Here is a 23,462-nt window from a genome sequence, read left to right on the forward strand (position 1 = left end):
GTGGCGTGACGCATAGGTCTACTATGTTTCACGATATATTACCCATCCGACATTGTATCTAAAATATTTTATTTATATTTTTATTTAAAAAATTATATTTTGTTTATTATCCCAACAAAACAAATCTCACCAACTATTCAAATATATTCTTTTGAAATTTTATTGTCAACCTGATCTATAGTACAAAAAGAAAGCTATACATAGGTCAAAGATAGTCGAATTTAAAACTTGTGATCTCAAAAAATGACGTTTTGAATTGCATTTGATTTATTGTATAAGTATTGTGTAAAGCTTTAAAGTTATGCTATATTACTATGATATTGTACAGAACAAGAAACTGTCACTTTCTTCAGGAGCTTTCTAAAACTTTTCTTATAGTATTTTTAAATTAAATCAAAAGCATGAGAAGACGTTGAGCTTATATATTTTTAAAAGTCTTTTAAACAGAATAATGTTTGGTATATTGCCAATACTTTTCCTTTAGATATAACTTCAATTTATTTTTCAAATTTCCATTTGAAATTAATGGAGCAATGCAAGCTGTAACTTGAGTTAAAATTTAGATATCGTTATGAAATTTTGTACACGTGTTCCTTGACAAAAAACTTAAAACTAGTATTCAGACCACTGCCACGCCCACAAAACGCCAGTAATCCAAAACATATAAAATTCATAACTAAACACTACATAATGATATAAAACTGTAATTTGATACAGGGGATTGCAGTAGCAAGGGCACCTGTGGGCTAAAATTTTGCGTGGGACCCCGCCCTCTAAAAAAACTACTTTTGTAAAAAAATACTAAAAGTGCGATAAATCAATAGCTAAATGCTTCAGAGACATACAATTTTACACTCGAGAAGACACGAGAGGGCTTTATAGAAGCCGATGTCAAATTTGGTCGGTGGGCGTAACACCGCCCACATTTAGGTGAAAATCCATATCTCAAGACCTACTCTACTGATTTCAACCAAATTCAGACAAAAACCACGCTCTCTTCCCATAAAACGCAATTTTAAATTCAATCTGATTCTTTCACTTTCTAGCACATAAATCAAGAACAAATCAATGTATCCGGATATAACTTTGCACAAATAGTGCCCTCACGCCCAAAAATTGTCAAAATCGGAACATAACTTTTGAAGAACCCAGGCGCCAAATATAATATGTAGCGTATGGCTGACTTTTTGCCGTCAATATCGGTCAATCTGTGAAATATATTACTGAAATTCGAGGAAAATATTTATTTGGTAATAAGATACCCTTGTGTCAAAAATGGGGTTTATACTTCCCTTAACCCCCGTATACCTAATATAAAGGTTTTTGAACTTCCAGTTGACTTTATACTACGTATCGGCCAATGGAATTGGAGTTATTTTAATGAAATTAATGGACAACCAAGGGAAATTAAGGACAAGCACGGTGTCTAATAATGGAGTATTTTTGTGCCTAAAATGGATGAAATCAGATGAAAATATGTGCTTATACATATCTCATCTTCTCATCTCATTTTCTTGCTGAGCTTAATTCATCTTAACTTCTTGCTGAGCTTAATTGTGACACCCAAGTTACAAAAAATTTAATTAAACAGAAAACATATAATGCAGTCACGAACCAATCACTACGTTTATTTTACACTACTTAGTTAGCCAAAGAATTAGTGCAACCACACTAGTGTTGCTTATAGCAATAGCTTCTGAATTGAAAACATTTTATTTACTTCATTTGTAACAATCATTTAACTTTAAACTATGTCATGGCCGCAAGAAATTCTATGTTATCCAATAAATATAAGCAAATTTAAAACAAAAATATTTTAGCAACATCTTATAGAGGGTATACAATTTCTGTTACTTGTCACATATAAAGCAATAGAGGGATTTTCTTGCTGTTACAAAACCCTTGTGCGGTGAATGGATTGTAAGCAAATTTATTTTCGAAGATTTATGTGGACCGGAATTTAAACAAACTTAAACATGATAATCAACAATGACGGACTTAGTCCTCCCCTATTAGTTCACTAATAAAACCATTTACTCTTTTCTGTATCCCTTTGCTTTTTTAAAGTTCTGACTGACCGGTTCAGAGATGCTACTCAAAATACTTAATAACACTAAGATATTTGTGCTTACCCATCGGATATATGGATACTTGTTGTGGTATTTACTTTACTAACACATATGTATGTATGTATAATATTTACTCACCTCTTTAGCCTTACAGTGCAAAGTATCGTAAACCTCTGGACGACCTTCGATATTCTTTAGACGCACTGGCTTACGTATAAGTATACTGCGTCCCTCTTCATCAACGTGTATAAAACTACCAGCTCGTGCACGAAAATCCTGCGACATTTTGCGCTGTCCCGTATTCTTCGGGGTAGGTGAAAGCTCGCGTGCTTTACCTCCGCCTCCCCCACTGCTGCAATTTACATCGATTTCAACAATAACACCAGGCCCACCGCTGCCTACCACCGCACTGCGTCCAATATGCACCGGCGAGTTTTTGGCATTATCAGCACCTCGACCTGAAACGCTCTGCCTTTTTGCGTAATTTTGTCGTTTGGATGTGCAATGGGCACCTTTACTGCCACCTGCTATTGTTATTGCTGTCAAAGATACAGTTTGCTGCTGCAGCTTTTCGTGTGGCTCTTTAATGTATATTTGCGACCTTCTATTGTCATTTTCTTTTTCGCTGCTCATTTCCGGTGTTGGCGGCGAGGAATGATGGTTTGTTTGGATTTCTTCGTTTGCTGTTGTATTGCGTTGTTTTTGCTGCTGTTGGCTTTGTTGATACGTGGGAGTGTTAGGCATACGTTTTGCAGCTACCAATCGTAAATTCTCGAAAATCGCGCTGAAGTGCGACATTTTGGGAGAGTTATTCACTTAATCTCCCACTTTGTTACCGAATTACACAAATCTATTTATTATATCCTATATTTTCTCTGTTTTACTTATTGACACAATTGTAAACTTCAAATTCAATTTTTATTGGTCATTTAATCATTTCGCTCTTTGATATTATATTGTTAATTTTTTAAGAATAAAATTAAACCTAATTTTACTTTATTACAAACGCTAATATAAACTATTTGAGATATATGTACGCCAGACTCATTCACGGAAAAAAAATATTCAGTTGCATTTTAAATTAAATTAAGATAACACTGAAACCCTTTTACATAAGAAGTGTTTTTGAGAAGGTTCGAACGAAAATATGCGAACTTGAGGCGACGAGTTTGCTTTAAAACGCGTAGCCGTACGAATCTGCCGACCTAGACGATAAATGAAGTAATTTTTTTTTAATAAACTGTACTTTGAAATATTTAAACTGTTTACTCTCGCAACCTGTTGCTACAGAATATAATAGTTTTGTTCACCTAACTGTTGTTTGTATCACCTAAAACTAATCGAGTTAGATACCGGGTTATATATATATAAATGATCAGGATGAAGAGGCGAGTTGAAATACGGGTGGCTGTCTGTCCGTCCGTCCGTCCGTGCAAGCTGTAACTTGGTACACATGTTTCTTTGTACCGTAAAACAGTTGGTATTGCAGATAGGTGTGATCGGACCACTGCCACGCCCACAAAACGCCATTAATCAAAAACAAATAAATTGTCATAATTAAGATCCACAATAAGATACAAGACTGTTATTTGGTATACAGGATCACACTAGAGAGGGGCATCCGAAGTTTAAAATTATTTTAAAATGTGGGCGTGGTTAGTTTACTTAACCTCAAATTTAATGCAAAAAACGTTTAACGACGTTAGGCCGCTCAGTAGTCGCGAAGCTCTCGCGGAACTCCAACGCGATAACAAAGAAAGCGCTGCAATTAAACGGCAAATTTGTAAAACTCAGGTGAGGTCGAGTAATAACATACAATGCCTTGGTATTTTACGTAAACAAAAATTTATCAGTATCATAATACAAAGAGTGAAGAAGTACAAATCATCCCATCTTTGTTTTGCTTACTTTTATCTCACTTTTTTAAAAACTTTAAATACAGTAGATGATTAACAGATAAAATAAAAACCAGGAGAGAGTTGATATAAAATTTTTAGTAAGAGGAAAAAAATTTGAAAATTTCAAAAGAAAAATTTTTTTTTTCAGCATCAAAATGTTCAATAATAGTAATTTTTCAATCGTTTGCAATTTAAAATATAAATATTTGGTGATTTAAATGACAATTTATAGTGAAATTAATTTATTTAACAATTCAACTTAAGAATTCCATACCACTTCAACTTAAAATCTCTATATCTCAAAAAGGAAAAATTAGGTTTGGGGGCCCTTACTACCCCGCAGGTGCAAGTTATAACTTTACCGCAATGGAGACTTTTGTAGAGCGTTCAATTCTGAGGAATACCTAATGACGGGTGAGATAAACTTTGGATTTATTTATAAAACAAAACATGAACAGTAAGGAAAAACAAAAAAAATTAATAAGATTACATATACAATTTTCATGTTACCATATTAACTGCTCTGAGAGCTATAACTCGTCTGATCAAAAGGAATATGTTTTTTATAAACTTACTACATGTAATATGAGATTAAGAAATTTATAGTTATAATGCGTTTAGGTTGAGTCAAAAATTCTGATTCTCTATGAATAAGTGGGGTTATGTGCAGCCGGCATTTCTAAACATTATAAATTCTTACCTAATTGTAAATATTATATTTCAGTAACATTCCATCTACTAACTCATCTAACATATAATTAAAGCGTAAAAAATAGTTAAATTTAATAACTTGTAAATATATAAATATAAATTGACTTTTGGCCGAAAATATCGGTTAATCTGTGAGATATATTATTGAAGTTCAGGGAAAATGTTTTAATGAAATTAAGAGAGCATTGTTTTGTTATAAAACAGATAATTTCGGGCAAAAACTTTCCTTAGCCCCCATATAACTGATGTTCAGGATTTTGAAACAACGGGCCGGCTTTACTCTATATATATGTATGTTTATATTTATATATTTATAAAATTGCTTGTAAATATGTCACATATATCTCATAGTAATATGGCAAAACTAAGTGAATCTATGACCATCAAAATAAGTTAATATGATACGAATTTAAATTGTAATCCTGTCACGATTTCGTCGAACAATGAAGCTGAAACCTTTCGCAATTTTGTAATATAAAGTTTTGAAAACAATTGAAGGTATTTCGCCGGCTTTAATACTTTCAAGTTGCAGGAGTATATAATGTTTAGTTACTCCCGAACTTAGCTCTCCAATTTCAGAGAAGCGGCCATCAGCGAAGTGAAGTGGTTCAGGTGGATGGAGAATTTCTTCTAATTTGACATTTCCCTGTAAGCAACACATGCTTTTCGATTCGTCCTTGAATCTCAATGCCAAGCAATGTTCACACACTACTGATATGGTACCTATTGATACTATACGATCGTCCTTGTAAAAAAACAAAGGATCGTAATTCATCGCAGAATTTTCTTTATTAACTCATGAATTAGCTCGTGCTGACGATTCTGTGGCTCTCTTTGTTCGATTTCTACCCTGTATCGGATGCGACGATCCTCGCTCTACTGAAAATCTCTGAACCATATACCTCACGCTCTACTGAATATTCTCTCTCTCCCTCTGCTCGATATCTATTCCGAGCCTGGCTGACGCGACCCTCACGTTCCGTTGACGATTCTTCATCTCTTGCTGAACGTACTCTTCTGGCATTTACTATACTACGATCTATGCTCGAACGACAACGTCTTCCAGGCATGATTTTATAATATCTGTACAAAATTTACTTAGTTAGATTAACAAAAGATAAACTTCAATGACGAACAACATAATATACCTATTTTATTAAGGGCTTACATGGGTTTGGTCGGGTAAAAAAATGCCTATTTTCAAAAATTGTTTTCCTATATAAAAAATTATTTATGTAACTCAAGCTTTCTTCAGTCTTAAAGATACACATCTAAGATATATTTTCTAAGATTTTCAAAAAAAAAATTAAAACTCCGCCTAAAAAGTTAAAAATGGAATTTTGGCAGACCATTTTTGAGCTTAAGGTCAACGTCGGCTTCGTCCCTTCCTAGACGAAGCAATAGATCGGCGGACGCCGCATTTCAGTGATGGAGGTTAATTTGGAGGATCTTCATCCTCCAAACTCCTCTCCAGCAGTGCGAGATCCGGACCATCGTCCATATCATCGACGCCAGCCTCCTCGAACAGGCGCTCGAGATTGAGAACGGATTCATCATCACCTGGCGATCCGCCCCCCGTGCTCACCGCGTCCGAGAGGACAGGGTCGACATCCATTTTTAAGAGGGAAACTTTCCCACTCTCTTCCACCCCAGCAGGAGGCTGCGGGCCATCCGCCCTGGCTTCTGTTGAAGCATTCTGAGAACGACCCTCTCGAAGCCATAGCTTATGGCCCCCTTTGTGACACTGAGAGGAGCGAGGGACTCCTTGTTTAGAAGTATCAGCGCTTGCCGATATGATGCCTCGGTCTCCAGCCTAATCACCCTCCAGTCTTGGGTGGGAAAAGATGGATTGCATTACCGCAACATCTCTATCGTCAGGGTAGAAGGTTCGGCCGGAAGCCAGACCCGAGCCCAAGGCCGCATCGGGAGATCCGATTTGGCCACCGCCTCGAGCCTTGCTCCTTTCCAGACCTCCCCTACCCTGGCTACCGCCTTTTTATAAAGGAGAGCCGATCGGCACACCTAATTAGTTTGTGAATGCCTATGTTCCACCCGGCACTTTCCCATCTAGGGGGTGGTCCAGGGCTTCCTCTGACCACCTTCATGAAAACAGCTGAGATATCAGCCGCTACCCACTTCCACTCGTCATGGGAGATGTCTCCATCTCCCCTGCTTCGGTCGTACACACCAAGCTCCACTGAGCTTGCGAAGTTAGCGATTTAGCGACATCGCTTTATCGAGGTGTGGGGTTCGCTCGAGCACACTTTCCCGTCGCCCACGTCGCTCAGTACCCTTTTGACCCACTCAAGTGGATATCAACTTGAGAAGTTAGGACAATATTCTAGAGATGTTATATAATTAAATAAGACACTAAAAAAATTTGGTTTTTTGAAGCCGTGAAACCCATGTAACCCCTTAAGTTCTTTTTCTGAACTTACATACCTTAAATTACGATTTTGAAAATAATTTCCCTAAAATTAGATTGATCTAACTCTAAATTTTAACCAAGATCTTAATAGAAAATACCAATTCATAAATTATGGTTTTATTTAATCTAATCTTATCTAACCTTATGTACTTATAATTACTATAAAGGCGATTAAACCTTAATTAACTTAAGAATAGAATATCATTTATATTTTAAAACTACTATCATTCAATTATTTATCGTAACTTAGTTATATTTACTGATACGTTGTCGCGTTGCAAAGCACGTTTTCATTAAGTATTGTTATTTTCCTCGTTAGAAAGCTCCGATAATAAACGCTAATGGTTTTATTTAATCTAATCTTATCTAACCTTGTGTACTTATAATTACTATAAAGGCGATTAAACCTTAATTAACTTAAGAATAGAATATCATTTATATTTTAAAACTACTATCATTCAATTATTTATCGTAACTTAGTTATATTTACTGATACGTTGTCGCGTTGCAAAGCACGTTTTCATTAAGTATTGTTATTTTCCTCGTTAGAAAGCTCCGATAATAAACGCTAATGGTTTTATTTAATCTAATCTTATCTAACCTTGTGTACTTATAATTACTATAAAGGCGATTAAACCTTAATTAACTTAAGAATAGAATATCATTTATATTTTAAAACTATTATCATTCAATTATTTATCGTAACTTAGTTATATTTACTGATACGTTGTCGCGTTGCAAAGCACGTTTTCATTAAGTATTGTTATTTTCCTCGTTAGAAAGCTCCGATAATAATCGCGTCCGATCGCTGCTAAATTCAAAGTGCTATAGGAAGAACCGCGTCCTCCGAACCCTCAAAAAAAGCAGTACTTCTCGGCTATTTGATGGGTGATACTTGTATTATTATTAAACCTTCCATTTCAATCACTCTATCTATGTGTTAAATTCTCAAGGCATGCGCTGCAATTTAAAATTGATTACCGACATTGAATGAAGGCGAAGGCCTAATTAATGCATTTAATTTTATTAAACGGCGTGCAGAAGCTAAGGTTTCACCTAGTTTTGTTGGACTACTTGACCGCATCACCGACTAGCTCGCAGCATCATTTCCTTACAGTACACCTCTAATTCCACAATTAATTACTTAATCACCGAAATGGTGGATTAAAGATAGTGTTGCCAAGCAATCTGCATATGTGGTTACTTTGTGGATATGCCAAACACACTAATTCACACACATACACACATTCAATTAAATGCTTTTACCATAAGTTGTGTGTGCTAGCATTGAAGAGAAATGTAAAATATTCAAGTAATTTATCTCCAACTAAGTACTTATATACTAAAGATATTAGCTTGAACTAATCGATACCTAACTGTAGCCTAAAGATATAATATAACGAAATTCCCAATTGTACTCTGTAAAGAGTAATCCGGGTATACTCTCTTTATAGATAACTCGCACAATTTTTTGTAAAATTGGTTCCATTTATCTGTATATATGGTACATACATATATTCCAAATGTATGTAACTTTATTCTGAATGTATGTAACTTTACTTGAAGGTGTATGTTTATATTTTCTTATCATCTTATTAGTTGTATCTGAGTACCTTTGTTATTTAACTATGTATATATACGTTGGAAACCCAGACTATAATTGCTATAGTAAAATATACGCAGAAATTATTTTGATTCCTTCGAAGTTCACTATATACAGTTATAATTTATCTCGATGCCTCTTTATATGTTATATACATATATATTATATGTGTCTATGAGTCGAAAATATATAATATTGTTCTAGGATAATATTAGATACATATTTATTGAGATGATTTTATATGTTTGTATTTTTTGATATTCCATAAATTGAGTGAGAATAAATTAGAGTGAGATAAATTGATTTGAGAATTCCAAAGTAAATTGATTGCAGATTTTGTTTGCTGTATATATTTGAGGAAAGGATTTACCATAATATAATATTATATACTTATAAATATATATTATATACTGATAAAGATTAATACCTTCATTCGGAACTTCGGAGCATTGTTACGCCTACAAAATGCTGTTAATCGAAAACTATAAAGTGTTTTAACTAGGCTGCAAATTAAGGTATAAAACTGTGATTTGGTCCAGAGAATTACAAAAGACTGTGGCCCTTACTGTTCATATCTCACAAATCACTTAAGATATTTCAACCAAACTTTGCTGAGAAAAAGTCATCTAGCACTCCCTCATGAATTTTGAAAATGGGTGAGCTCGGATGATAATCACGCCCATTCTTCATATAGCCTCGAAGCATTAAATTTCACATCTTATATGATACAGAAGTGGCTCATACGAGCCGACACCAATATATGTGAATGGTTCTTATCTGTATATAAGGTATTTGTGTGCTACGGGAAGTATTGATTTAACAATTTTTTGCATTATTGTTAGGAAAAGGTGTTCTCTGAATTTTATTACTATATCTTGTAGACTGACCAAAAATAATAATATTAAAATCAACCGGAAGCTCGAAATTCTTACCGATATGTTCGGTAAAAAATCAGTCATAAGCCCCTTTCGATTTTGAGAAATTTGATCCTGCGACTTAAAAGCACTCTTTTGCTTAGTTTTATTCCAATAACTTTATTGGATTTTGATTCAATTACTGTAAGGTGAAAACTTCAAATGGAAAACAGAAAAGGATTGTGTACATGGGAAGTAAGCGTGGTTGTAGTCCAATTTCGCCCACTTTTACACTGTAATATAAGAATATCAAAACAAAACGTACGCACTATAGTTGATTTAAATTGGTCTAATAGTTTCAGAGACATAAGATATCACCTAAAGATTAGCGGTGCCCCGTCCATTTATTATTAATTTTTACATCTATTCCGCCCTAATAATGCATCGGACGTGCTTCTTAGAAAGGTACTTTTATTAGTTTTCTACATAACCGTTATATGGAGGGTAGGTGTGGTTTGTGAGATATGTACATTATAGGGATGGCGAACTCTTTCCGATTCAACTCGAATCGATTTTTCTCATAAAATAATCGAATATACGGTTAGATGACTGTTCAGGTTTCAAGTTCTACATACCATTATAAACAACACAAAATTGATTTAACTGTTGCTAATTATAACAACATTTGAGAAAGACAGTGACGATGAAACATTATCAGTTTCACAACCTAAGCAAGTAACTATATAGTATAATTATAGTTATAAACTTCAAATTTAAATTTGTTTTCCTTGTAGTTTATAAACAAATTTATTAACTATAAAAATTATTGATCTTTTAAATATTAAATCGGAATCGAGAATCGATTCTTTATACTCACATCTACAGCACCTCACTTCAGGATGCAATATTCCCAACACACTGGAAACAATCTTACGCGTGTCCTATTCACAAGGTCGGCCGAAGTTCAGACGTCGCTGACTACAGAAAACTCTGTATTCAAACAGCTCTGGGCAAACTCTTTGAGAAGATGGTTCTCCCCCAGCTCACTGCCCATTTTACAAACATCACCTCCAGCAAGCAACATGGCTTCATCGGTGGAAGGTCTACAACATCTAACCTGTTCATCTATGTTACCTACCTTCTGGAAGCTTTAACAATGCTTTTGATATAGTAGACCATAATATGCAGCCAGTAGCAGTTAAGTAACTACGGCATACAAGATAGAGCATTAAGCTGGATCCATTCATATTTAACCGGACGGCAACTACAAGTTAATGTCAATGGCCATCTATCCATAGAGTAGGAGGTGTCATCCGGAGTATCCCAAGGGTCATACCTAGAACCTATTCTTTTCGATATTTTCGTTAATGACATCGGTGCAAATTTCAAGTCTGAATATCTTCTTTATACGGATGACCTGAAGATTTTCCGAGTGATAACAGGCATACAGACACCAAACCTCTCCAGTATGATGTGGACATATTGTCAGTTTGGTGCCACAAAAACAGACTCGACCTGTCCAAAAGTGCGTAGCTATCTCGTACTCAAGATCGCACTCTTGTCCATCAGCTAACTACACCCTGAATAATGAGGTAGATTCGGTAAAGGAGTTAGGAATCATCATAGAAAATAAGCTATTTTTCAACAAGCATTTCGAAAGGATCACACTCCAGGCTTTTAAAGAACTAGGTTTTATAATTAGAACCAGCAGAGACTTTTCAGATCCAAACTCCTTGCTGCGCTTTTACTCATCACTAGTTCTTCCTATATTCGAGTATGGCACAGTAATCTGGTCTCCATTCACGGACATGGCGACCAAGCGTATTGAAAAGATACAACTCAAGCTCTGTAAAAACCTGGGTTACCGCTATGGATTTACTGGCCCTCATGCCTCAGTGGAGGATTTCTACGACCAATATAATATAATATAAACAAACTGCAATCACGTCGACAAGTAGCTGATCTAATATTATTTTTTGAAGTCATCAATTGTCAAATTGACGCGCCAGACATCTGCTGCTGCTTAAAGTTGTCTCCAGTAGGTCTCCCACTAAGGCACAACCGTCTGCTGAAAACCACAAAAACTACAAAGAACTAGGTGCTCAATGGCCCACACGATCGAATTGCCAGGCTAGTCAACACTCTATACAAGGAAGTGGATTTTTACAGTGAACCACTCAAGGCATTCACCAAAGAAATTAATTACCAATATACCGACACTTAACTAGTTAATCTTGTCAGTGTAAATATCTACCCTTCCCCCTCTTTTCAATAATATATATTAAAAATACTTAGTTGTATAATACTGATAGGCGTCTGCATACTTTAAATAAATAAATAAAATTTTTGCATCTCTATTACATTAACCCTAGTAGGGGGTGCACGCCATCTTTTTATAAATGCTGCTCTCTTCTGCGCTTCCATTTGCTAAATTATAGTTTTTTGTCTAACTTTCCCGGTTTAGTTTAGTTTATAAGTCTTCGATGAAGTAGTAGCCTTCTGATAATGCCAAGAAACACACGTGTCCCAAGTGTTATCAAAATATACATACGAGTATATAACTCTATACCTATCCCTACATTTTAGGTGTTACAAATAACTGTAATACTTTGAAGCAACTTGTTGTGACGAATTAATTTAGTAGTAGAAAATAATCTAATGCCTGATACCATAGAAAGAAAGGTAATCAGTGGGTAATGTTACCTTCTTCCGAATACCTTATTGATATGCAACAGAAAGTTTCAGAAACACCTGGAAATGTTTCCCATGTCTTTAATTCTTGCAAGTTCTGAGATTATATACTAAGACAAGTAGTTATCTTTTAATGTAAATTTAAGAACAATTAAATTTATATTGAATCTTTGACTTAAGTTTCAGTATGAGTTTTCATCAATCCCCTTTTTCTTTACATATTTTCACATGTTTAGCATGAAAGTTCTTTAGTTGTATATATGTAGTAATACATTCCTGATTGGGAATTTATTCTCACAAAAAGTAATTGCAAATGCGTTATTTAAAGAGGTCAAAACACAAAAAGTAATTTATATAATTATATACATACATATAATATATATTTTATGATGGCAAGAGCTATGGAAGACTTGGCAATGCGATGCGATGTGAAAGGTAATTATAGTATAGGATGATCTATGTAGTGATTTTTATTAAAAATATCTAGAGATCACAATAACCGAATTGTTTATTATTCCATATTACAATTGTACACATTACTATACTCAGATTGTATAATATTTCTATTCTTGCAACATGTTGCTACTGAGCATAATAGTTTTGTTCACCTAAGGCTAGAACTATGTATATAATATAAATGACCAGGATGACAATACGAGTTGAACTCCGAGTGACTGTATGTCCGTTTATCCGTCCGTCTATTTGTGGCAGCGATAAATTGAGTAAAAATTAAGATATCTTGATGAAACGTTTATAGGAAGGATGAGTTCGTAGATGAGCATAATCGGAAAACAAAAATCGCACAAATCGCCGTTAGTCAAAAACCTGTAAAATGTCATAACTGAGCAGTAAATTCAGATATAAAACTGTAATTTGGTACAATGATTGCAGTAGCAAGGGCTAAAAATTTTGAAAAAAAATACTTTGCACAAATAGTGTCTTTAAGATATGCCATCTCATCATCATCATCGAGTCTAAAATTATCAAAATCGTCTATCAACCATAACTGTGCAAGCCCATACATACCGATTATGTGGACTCCAGTACATATGACTGACTTTTTGCATAGAATATCGGTCAATCTGTGAGATATTTTATGGAAATTCAAGGCAAATGTTTTTTTAATAATAATATACCCTTTTGTAAAAAATCAATTCAATGGGGTCAATACTTCCCTTAACCCCCATATACCTAATATAAAGTTATTTGAACTGCCAATTGGCTTTATACCACATACTCGTACATATGTATATCGGACAATGTGGGAGTTATTTTAATAAATTAAGAGCATGTGTTTCTAATAACAGTGCCTCCCCATATAACGGATTTTCGTGATTTTGAAACGTCCGGCTAACCTCACTCCATATATATGTATGTTTATATTTATATATTTATAAAATTGCTTAAAAATATGTTCTGAAGTATACCGAAGCAATGGCAATAACAAATGCAATCAATCCTTCCATTTCTCTGCCCTCAATATATCCTATATTCCACCTGACCTTAAACCGTTTCGGTTGGTCAAAATGTGGAATATTTTAATGCAATTAAGTGGACACGTTTTTCTAAAAATTATAAAATTATATTGGCGGTCAATACAAATGAAATATATCTTGGTCTAAACCTCATATTGCTCATATAAGGAATTTCGATCCTCTGGGTGTCGTTTTTCACATAAACTCAATATATTAAATTTACCTTCTTCGGTTATATTTAATATATAATATTAGTACATATATTTAATATATTTAAATATAAAGTTTTGCCAACACCTGATGGTATTTAGTCGGCTCGGCCCTTGCAAGGTGTAAGAGTATAAAATGTTCGGTTACACCCGAACTTATCCCCCCTTACTTGTCTTCAATAAGTTTAATAAATATACTGTGAATAGCGAGGACATTAACAATAAAGTAATTTTAAAATAACATATGAACTCCTTGCATCAGCAATTTCAAACTTTTACTGAAATATTCTCCACACCAAATGTATAGGTATAAATAAAATATTTTTAATTCTAACTTAATTTTTGCTGAGTATATAACTACATATGTAGGAAAGTTTCTGCGCGATTTGAATTCTTCGTAACTTATTTATACATAAAAGTAAATGGGTTGAATTATATCAAATGATTTTTTAAACATATTTCCCAATGTAATGCCAGCTGTTGCTACATTGGGATGAAACCAGATTCCTTTGCATATTTTAAGACATCCCATATGCGGCGAGTGCAGCTAAGCGCCGTATTGATAATCATTTGCTTTATGTTTGTTTGTCTTTTATTGATATTATTATTTGTCCAAGAAACTTTTAAGTTAAAAATGAAATGTAATATGCTTTAGAATGACTCACATATATGTAAGTATAACACACATACATAATATGTTCATGTGCTTATTGAGTTATCTATCCAACGCTCGTGTTCGATTTCGTACACGGATTTTGTTAAGAATCTTAAGAAACTGTTATTTAAATCGAATGTATAAACATTCGCTACAGAAATTTTAATAGATAAATGTTCACAGTAAATAAGATATGTATGTATGTTTATCAAATAAATTTAAACCACATAATACTATTTATAGTCAAATAAATGAAACAAAAAGCAGTTTCAGATATGGTATCTTGTTTATATCCGAAAAATGGACTTTTAAATCATGTTTTAATAAAATTATTAAATTCATAATAACAGAAATCACTAAATTTATCTTATAATATTATATAGCTACGCCTAATTTAAATAGATCACTTGGTTTTGAGAAATATCTTCATTTTGTGGGGTGACAAATTAAGTAAGCCAGTAATAATCCAAAATTGAAATAAGTTTTTTTTTTGTAATTTTGATGGGGAATATTTAAATCACATAGAAAGATTCTCGTATGCACAAGAATACGACTCCGAAATAATCCCATGTACATTTGATGTGTTTTGAGAAGGAAAAAGGATACATATCGCAAACCAAAGTCCAATGGTAATTCTGTGATTCTGAATGCAAACAAAGACCCGATAACTTGTTCATGTACCATGACTCCTAGTATATTTTATCCCATTACGCGTTTTCACTATTTATCTGTACTAAAACAATACCAAATTGCAATACAAAATAAGCTGAAAGCAATTAAAAGATTGCATATCTTTGCAAAGGCATTTCATGAGAAATTTCATTCAAACATTGCACTCGCACACCTTACGGTAGTTATGTATGCATGGATTGGTACTCTGCGCCACTTTTCGTTGGCAGAATTTAGAAACCCCGTTTTGCTGAATTCGCAAGGAACAAGACTCTTGGGGGCAAAATACAATATTTTTCCGTAGCGCCATTTAAGTAAAAGATAACAGTGCAAAAGAACAACAAGAACACAAGCGACACTACAAAATTTATATTCAACATTACAATAATACTGTTAAGCTGGTCACTAGCTACCATATATTGGACAGTAATCGACGAGAAGTAGTAAACGAAGACAATGAATGCACTGTCGAAGCTTTATGGACAACAAAAGAAGAGCAAAACAAAATACGAACAAGGAAGGAAAAGCTAAGCGGGTGTAGCCGAACATTTCATACTCTTGCAACTTGCAAGAATCAAAGACGGCTAAATACCTTCAAGTGTTGACAATATTAAAAAATGTAGCGAATGGGTTCAACTTCATTGGACTGGATAACATTCAAATTAATCATATTAATTTATTTTGATTGGTTCTTGATTTGTATACTGGAAAATGAACGAATCATAAAATTGTCTTATATTGGAAGTAAGTGTGTTTTTTGTCTGAATTTGGTTGAAATCAGTAGAGTATGTCCCAAGATATGGATTTTAATCTAAATGTGGGCAGTACGGTGGGTGTATCGCCCAAATTTGACATCGGCTCCTATAAAGCCCTGTCGTACCTTTTTGGATGTAAAATTTTATGTCTCTGAAGCATGATTTATCACGCTTTTAGTAGGAATTGAGTTGTTGTAGCTTCAGTGGTTTAGGAGATATGTACATTAAACCTATTAGAGGGCGGGGCCACGCCCATTTTTTCAAAACTGCGATCTCCTGTACCAAATTACAATTCGTCCTTTCCTTTATGCCAAGGAACTAGTATATTTTAGTATTCAAAGCTTTATTACGATATCTTAATTTTTACTTAAGTTCGAGCTTGCACGGACAGACGGACGGACAGACAGTCCGTACCTATATTTCAACTCGTCTCGTCATCTTTATCATTTATATAATATATGAACTAAACTATTATACTCTGTAGAAAGAGTATAGAAATAAATTCTACCTAGACGAAAAGGCCAAAGCTACCCAAGCGGGATGCAAGTAGATTCTGTATATAAAACCAAAATTGTAATGTGTGCTATTGTAAGATAGAGTCAAATTATTTCGAAAAGGTTGAACTTGACAAATTTTACTCGCGTTAAATTTAAACAAAACAACATATTGGTATATGAGAAGTATATAAGGGTGCAAAAAACGATTTTTTTTCGCTTGGTACTCTGGAAAGAAAGGCTCTCTAGTCACCTAACTCCATTAAGAAAAAACCTATAAAGTGCCATAACTAAGCTCTAAATTAAGATACTGAACTGTTATTTTAAACAGGGGATCGTGGTAACAAGGGACAGGAGGTCACACACTGTGAAAATGGGCTAAGTATTTTTCCGTTAATATCTTTTAAAGGGATAGGTTTACAAAATATCGTTTAAGACCTTTTTTGAAGAGCATCCTTTTCCATCCAAAAATAGCCGTACCCCATTTAAAATAACATATTTTCTTTTTTTGCAGAAATTCTATAAACGTGGAATTTTACGAAGCCTGTACTACTTGTGAATTGGTAATTGTATATCTTAGCTAATTTAAGATAAGCAGACTTTGTAAAACGTTACAGGTATATTTGTAGTTTGTCATAAATTTAGTGATATTAAAACGTGATATTTCATTATTTTGATCCCATTTAGATTCAATTGTTAACGCTATATTTTAATAAGAATTTTCCATAGTTTTTTTTTTAATTTAGTTAAATTTTAGCCAACATTTTTGTCGATTTTGGCCACTCTGATCTGAGTGGTAGGTTATTCCATGAAAAACTATTTACTGAACATGCAGAAATGATTTGGTAGTGATCGGATCATTTCTCTCTGAATAATCACTGCAGCAAAGTCAAGAAATGCTGTTTTGAGAAAAAGTAGTTTAAAGATAAACTGATTAAACTGAGCAGCTGTAACACAAAAACTATTTGAGATTTCGTTTTAACTTTAAGTATATTATTTTTAAAGGTATAACCTATCGAAATATGAAAAAGATTTATATTGTTTAATAACACACTAGGTGTGCTCCTTAACGCCATATTTTTACAAGAACTTGACATACCTGTTTGGTTAGTTTACATTATTCTAATAATTTTGGTACAACTTCTTTGGTTCACTGTAGCAAATAAATACTAATACGAAATTGAATTACTTTATTGCAAATCGATTAACATAACTTACTTGTAGTATGTGTTGCTGCAATTATTGCACATTTCCGTCGATTGCAGTTCAAAAAAGTATTTATCATATGATTTTTGAGGATTTTCAAAAAATGTTTTGGGACCGTTAATAAAAAATCTTTAATGCAAGGTTGAAATCTTTCGATAGTATTTAACTATGTTTTGAGAAAAACATTGAAACAATACTTTAAAAAATATTGTATTGTACATTGAATGTTGTGTTAGGCGATATTGCTCAAAAGGTGTAGAGTTTTAGTTAAACTTCTTTGATTTGAAAACAAAGCGTACAGAATACAGACATAATAATTGCTTATTGTCAAGTCTATCGACAGATACTACTTCGCTGAAGAATTGAACTTTATTCGAATGTGTGATGGTTCAACATGGTAGACACTTTCCTTGAAATTTAACCAATAATAAAAATGCCAATATTCCTTGCCACTTAGCTTTAATTTAACAAAGCTTACATTATGAGGAAGTAGGGCTTTTTCAATTTTTTTTTGTTTTAAATGAATGCCGGTAACGCCGGAGTGTTATTTTCAAATTTGTTAATATTTTCCAATATATAGCGTTTTTTTCTTCAAAGTGTACCCAAAAAGTGAAAAGTTGAAACTTCGAAAAACCCGTTACCTGGTCCGAGCGATTACACCGATCGACAACATTTTTGCGCATGGTTTATACATAACTTATTTTTGTTGCTTCTATACGTCAAATTAAAGATAATAATAAAAAATAGTTCTATATTTGCTATTGCGTATAAAAAATGGAAAAATTCACCTAAATAAAATAAACAAAAAAAATTACATATAAATAATTAATTAAAAGAACAGTTTCACATTTCTTGTCACGTTCAGTATATTTATACCCCCAAATATAGTCCCCCATCATGCTTTTACTGAAAGTTGGTAACGTCTCTCAAATTCTATTACATCTTGATGGAAGCGTTATCCTTGTTCTCACGAATAAGCTCCCATACCACCTTTAAATTTATCAAAATGATAATGTAACATGTGCATCTTTAGAGACATTTAACAATACACTACTGAGTTAAAACTATTCCAAGCTTTTTTTCTCCACTTTGCTAAGTAATTTTGGGAAAATATCATAATCTATAATTTCTGTTATTTGAAGCTTTTCTACGAATATTTTAACTTTTTTTCGCTTTCTTCAGATATTTGAAACCTTCGGACTGATGATTAAGAGCCGTTATAAATTGTTTAATAAGACCCAATTTAATATACTTTAACAGGTGGAATTAATCAGGGGAGCTGTAGAATCTGATAGTTTTCTAAATCGGAATTGAAACCGATAAAAAATGTAGTAGGTGTCATGAATTCAGATATTATTGGTTTGACGTTCCAAACAGAAATTGTATCGGTTTTGGGTGTCACGGAAACCAATTTTATCGGTTTTGTTATCAGAAACAAAGCAAGAAGAGATTTAAAATGTAAGTTAAGAAAATAATTTATATTATTGTTATCATTTAATTTATCGTTATTTCTATAGGGGAAAACATAAGAATAAAACACAAAATGCCATAGTTATTGAGTTTATGGAAAAAATCCAGATATTTTAAGAGGATTTACAAAACATAATTTAACACCCAAATGCGTCTTTATTCAGTCGATAATGTGATTTAAGTCTGTAAAGTAAGCAAGTATACAAACATACTCGTACAAGTAAATGCAAGCCAAATTTCACATGCGACTCCCCTGGTGCATCAAGTGGATTAGTGTGACCTTTTAATATCTTCCTTTTAATTTTTTCGTTGCTTTTTTCTTCCAATAAAACATAAGCTAAAATAGCGGAACTCATTGTAAACTTTAGTAAACTTTATTCGGTATTCCAAATTTATCAAACGCTTCCAAATTTATTAATTTGCAAGTTTTGTCACAATAGTAAACAGCTGATTCGAATATTGGTTTTGCATATGTTCGAAAAGACGAAAATTCAATCAGATTCTGTAACACCATTGAAAATCAAATTGGTTTGCAATTCTTACAACTACGTAAATCTGTCTTGGACTTCACAACACCCCTGAATATAGTTTTTGGATCGACAATTGCTTTCCATTTTATACTGCGCCACCGCAATTTAATTTCTTTCCGAGACGCTTCAGAGTAATTGCAGCCATTACTGGATTTTTGAATATTTCTCTATGAAAATTTAACAGAACAGAACTCTTCAAATTTGATCCGTTAATGTACCATTGGTTTTAAAAATATGTTTTACTTATTTCATAAAACCAAATCATAAAAATGTTTTACACGAATTAACTCTACTCCCCCGAAAATAATTAGTTTATGCAAAAGACTAATTACTTGTATAATTCGCTACACATAGTTTATATTCAAATAACTATATATAATAATACATTAATACGTACATAAGTATGTATGTTGTTAATGACAACTATTAAATGCTAATTTTAATTTTGTATTTAATTCAAATTATTCGTTTAGTATTTTTTCTCTATTCGTGTATGCACATTTTTGTTGTACGAGGATATGTATTTTACATTACACGAGCACCAACGAAATTAAAACTTTCCCTCACAATTTATATGTAATGTGTTAAGTATCACAATGTTAACAAAACAATTTCAACTTATTTAATTAGTACAGTGGGTGTCGGTAACTCTTCAATACACCAGGTAACACAGACGCTCATATTGGTATTTTTTTACATTTACATATACATATGTACGCTCTCTTCATGAACACACTTTATTAGTTTAGTCTCACTTTTCACATAGCAATTTTTCTGCTATTAAAATTCACTATCCTTTATTGTGATTTCAACTTCAAATACTGGGACCACTTTTCCGTTAATATCCTTCCGATCCCGCAAGCTCAAACGCCACGCGTTAACTGAGCTATTGCTCTTGTGGCAGCTACCTTAAATACCAGATTCATACAGGTGCACATTTAGAACGCTGTTAACGTCGACGTTGCTGCTGTAGGAACTGCCGCCTCCCCTGACATCTCATCATTTTTGTGTTTCAACAATCTCGTCACCCGTTAGTGGAATAGTGGAAGTATTCCCTGATTGTTTAAAAAATTTTAGCAAAGACATACACCACGGAAAACTGAGGATTAAAAGAGTACGTGAAGCTTTTGTTGGGCATTATTAGCGGAAACTGTGATTGAATTTATTAAAAATCTCTACAAACGCCAGTACCTAGTTCTCTCCCTCACCGACCCAAACCTTGCACTAGTTTCTTTTGCATTAATTGTTTAGGTTACCAGTCCTCTTCTGAAGAAATATGTCTCAAATTTTTACAAATTTAACCAATAATAACAATAACAAGCTATAAAGAGCTGAGTTCGGGTATAACCGAACATTTTATATCGGCGAAATACTTATAGGTATTGGCAAAACATTATATTCAAAAATGTTAGGAAAAAATTCAACATTCATTACTCGACAAAATCGTATATGGATTCATTTGCGTACTTTAACTTTCGTTGTCACTTACGTGAGTACCTGCCGGCGACGGCCTAACCTCAGGGTGCTCAAAAGCACAACGGATCAAAACAATGCGTTGATGAGCGCCCCAACGCAAGCTATGTGCAAGCATTATTTGGATACCAATTGGTAGTGTGGAAGGGACACCTATTCCACCTTGGTCGGGTTCCATGCCGACCTAAAATCTCTGCCGTTCTGTGGGTCCTGCACCCGGTTGCATATGCAACTCCACATTGGACTGAATTTTTCAGTTCTTCAAGCATTTAGGTTTAAACCACAGCCACCACGAATCCCCCCAAAGGACCAAACCCAATGAGCAGATTGGACTGAAATCATCGTCATTTCCGTCTAAAGGAATTTCAGACGGGATTTTGAAGGCACTCCCCCGAGTAGATGGACCATTATGAGGTTGGTAAACATGTTCGCTGAATCTGGAGGTATCGCAAGAAGACCCTTCCATCGAGATCCGTATGTTCGTGTTCAATCAAATCAAAATTGTAGTTGTTGCATCGTCAATTCAGGCAAATCCAAGAGTTTTGACTCACAACTTATCGGCGCAACTTGGAATTAGCAAACGGTTATTACAATGGATAATTTATGATGACTTAAACCTGCTTCCGTACAAAATTCAAATAACAAGACGGTTAAACCCTCTAGATTTGCCTATTCGCCTGGAATTTTGTCAAAAAATGATTGAAATGGGCGAAGAACGCAAGAACTTGATAAATTGCCTGTTTATGTCTAATGAGGCCTATTTTGATCTAAAGGCAAATGTAAACAAGCAAAATTGGCGTATATTGAGTGAATCAAATCCAAAAATAATCCACGAGACGGAACTTTATCCAGAACGAGTCACTGTGTGGTGCGCAGTTTCATCAAGGTGTATTGTCGCGCCATACTTCTTAGAAGAAAACGGTGTAACAGTAACTGTCAATGGGCACCGTTATTTATAGATGTTGAATAAGTTTTTTTCCCATTACCCTTACAATAGCATTTGGTTCCAGCAAGATGGAGCAACTGCACACATAGCCAGACCAGTTATTTCGGAGCTCCAACGAAAATTTGAAAACAAATTTATATCAAGAAACTCCACTTTCCGCTGGCCCACAAGGTCACCTGATCAGACTGTACCAGACTTTTTTTATGGGGTTATGTCAAGCAAGAGGTGTACAAAAGAAAACCAAGAAATCTAACTGAATTGAAGCAGTCCATTAAAACCCGAATTCAACACTTCAGGCCGAAATGAATAATTAATATAATTTTTTTATTAGGTGCTGCATAAGCATAGCTGAGCATGGAGATCATTTGCGGTCCATAAAAATAATTAATTATATAAAATAAAATAAAATTTGCTCCACAATAAATAAAAAAAATTAAGTTATGCATTGATTAAAATAAAAGTTATTAAGTTATTATTATAAAAATAACGAAACATAAACAAACGAAATCAATGGAAAAAATTACTCCACAGCAAATATAACAAATAGAACAACAATAGCATGAGTCGATGATTCAAACCCACGCAATGACCTCATTTCTCTCTCCTTATTAATGAACTTTGTCCCGAAATTACATATGTATACCACTCTAAGATACCCATTTCTCTAATAAGAGTTTATACTCCTAATAAATATCATGGCTCAATTGTACGCCAAACAAGGAATTGCAGTTTTCACTAATAAATCTTTGAATCATAAGCAAATTCCTAAAATTGGGATTTAAATTCACGCTAATTGTTATGTACCGCGTCTTCACATTTTTGCTTATAAAGAAACTCCCAATAAGTACTTAAATACTTTTATTATACCAATCATTATTATAGGAGAATTTAAGATGTTTTGCTTATAGGGAACTTCCAATATTTTATTTACTTTTACTACACCAATCATTATTATGAGAGGATTTATTGCATGGAGTCCACTGTGTACATATAGTACCTTTACACATCCCGACAAAAGTATTTGTTACCCAAATTTCTGTTAGTGTTATTGTTTTGGTTAGCAGTTTGTTACCTTTAACATATAAACATATTAAACACGCTAACAGCTATAAAAGCATGTCTGTTACCTCGAATTTCATCGATATGTTCTTTTATTTGTTACCCATTTATTACTTCTAACAAATCCATATGTTAGCATATTGGTTACCTTTTTGTTACCATAACCAATTTCAATTCTTTTAAATAAAATCCTATATTTTTTCCATTATTTCGATATATTTAATAATAGGAACGTATTTACCCAAACTAAATATTAACACTGCAAAA

At 33.6% G+C, this 23,462-nt stretch overlaps 1 protein-coding gene across 3 annotated transcripts in view; it reads right to left on the bottom strand.

Annotated features, from left to right (window-relative positions):
- LOC106620796 (nitric oxide synthase) overlaps positions 1 to 20,588 on the bottom strand; it is a 263,001-nt gene extending 242,413 nt beyond the window's left edge. For 2 of the 3 annotated variants that reach the window (XM_070106373.1, XM_070106374.1), the window contains exons 1-2: positions 20,415 to 20,588; positions 2,208 to 3,012 (exon numbers count right to left, since the gene is read on the bottom strand). In XM_070106373.1, the coding sequence (XP_069962474.1) occupies positions 2,208 to 2,867 (660 nt within the window). In that variant the 5' untranslated portion in view covers positions 2,868 to 3,012; positions 20,415 to 20,588. Of the gene's footprint in view, positions 1 to 2,207; positions 3,013 to 20,114 lie in introns of all 3 variants that reach the window. The other variant, XM_070106375.1, reaches the window with a different exon arrangement.
- Between the last annotated feature and the right edge of the window lie 2,874 nt (positions 20,589 to 23,462).

The sequence above is a fragment of the Bactrocera oleae genome, chromosome 3 (genome assembly GCF_042242935.1).
Source record: "Bactrocera oleae isolate idBacOlea1 chromosome 3, idBacOlea1, whole genome shotgun sequence".
NCBI classification, from domain to species: Eukaryota; Metazoa; Arthropoda; class Insecta; order Diptera; family Tephritidae; genus Bactrocera; species Bactrocera oleae.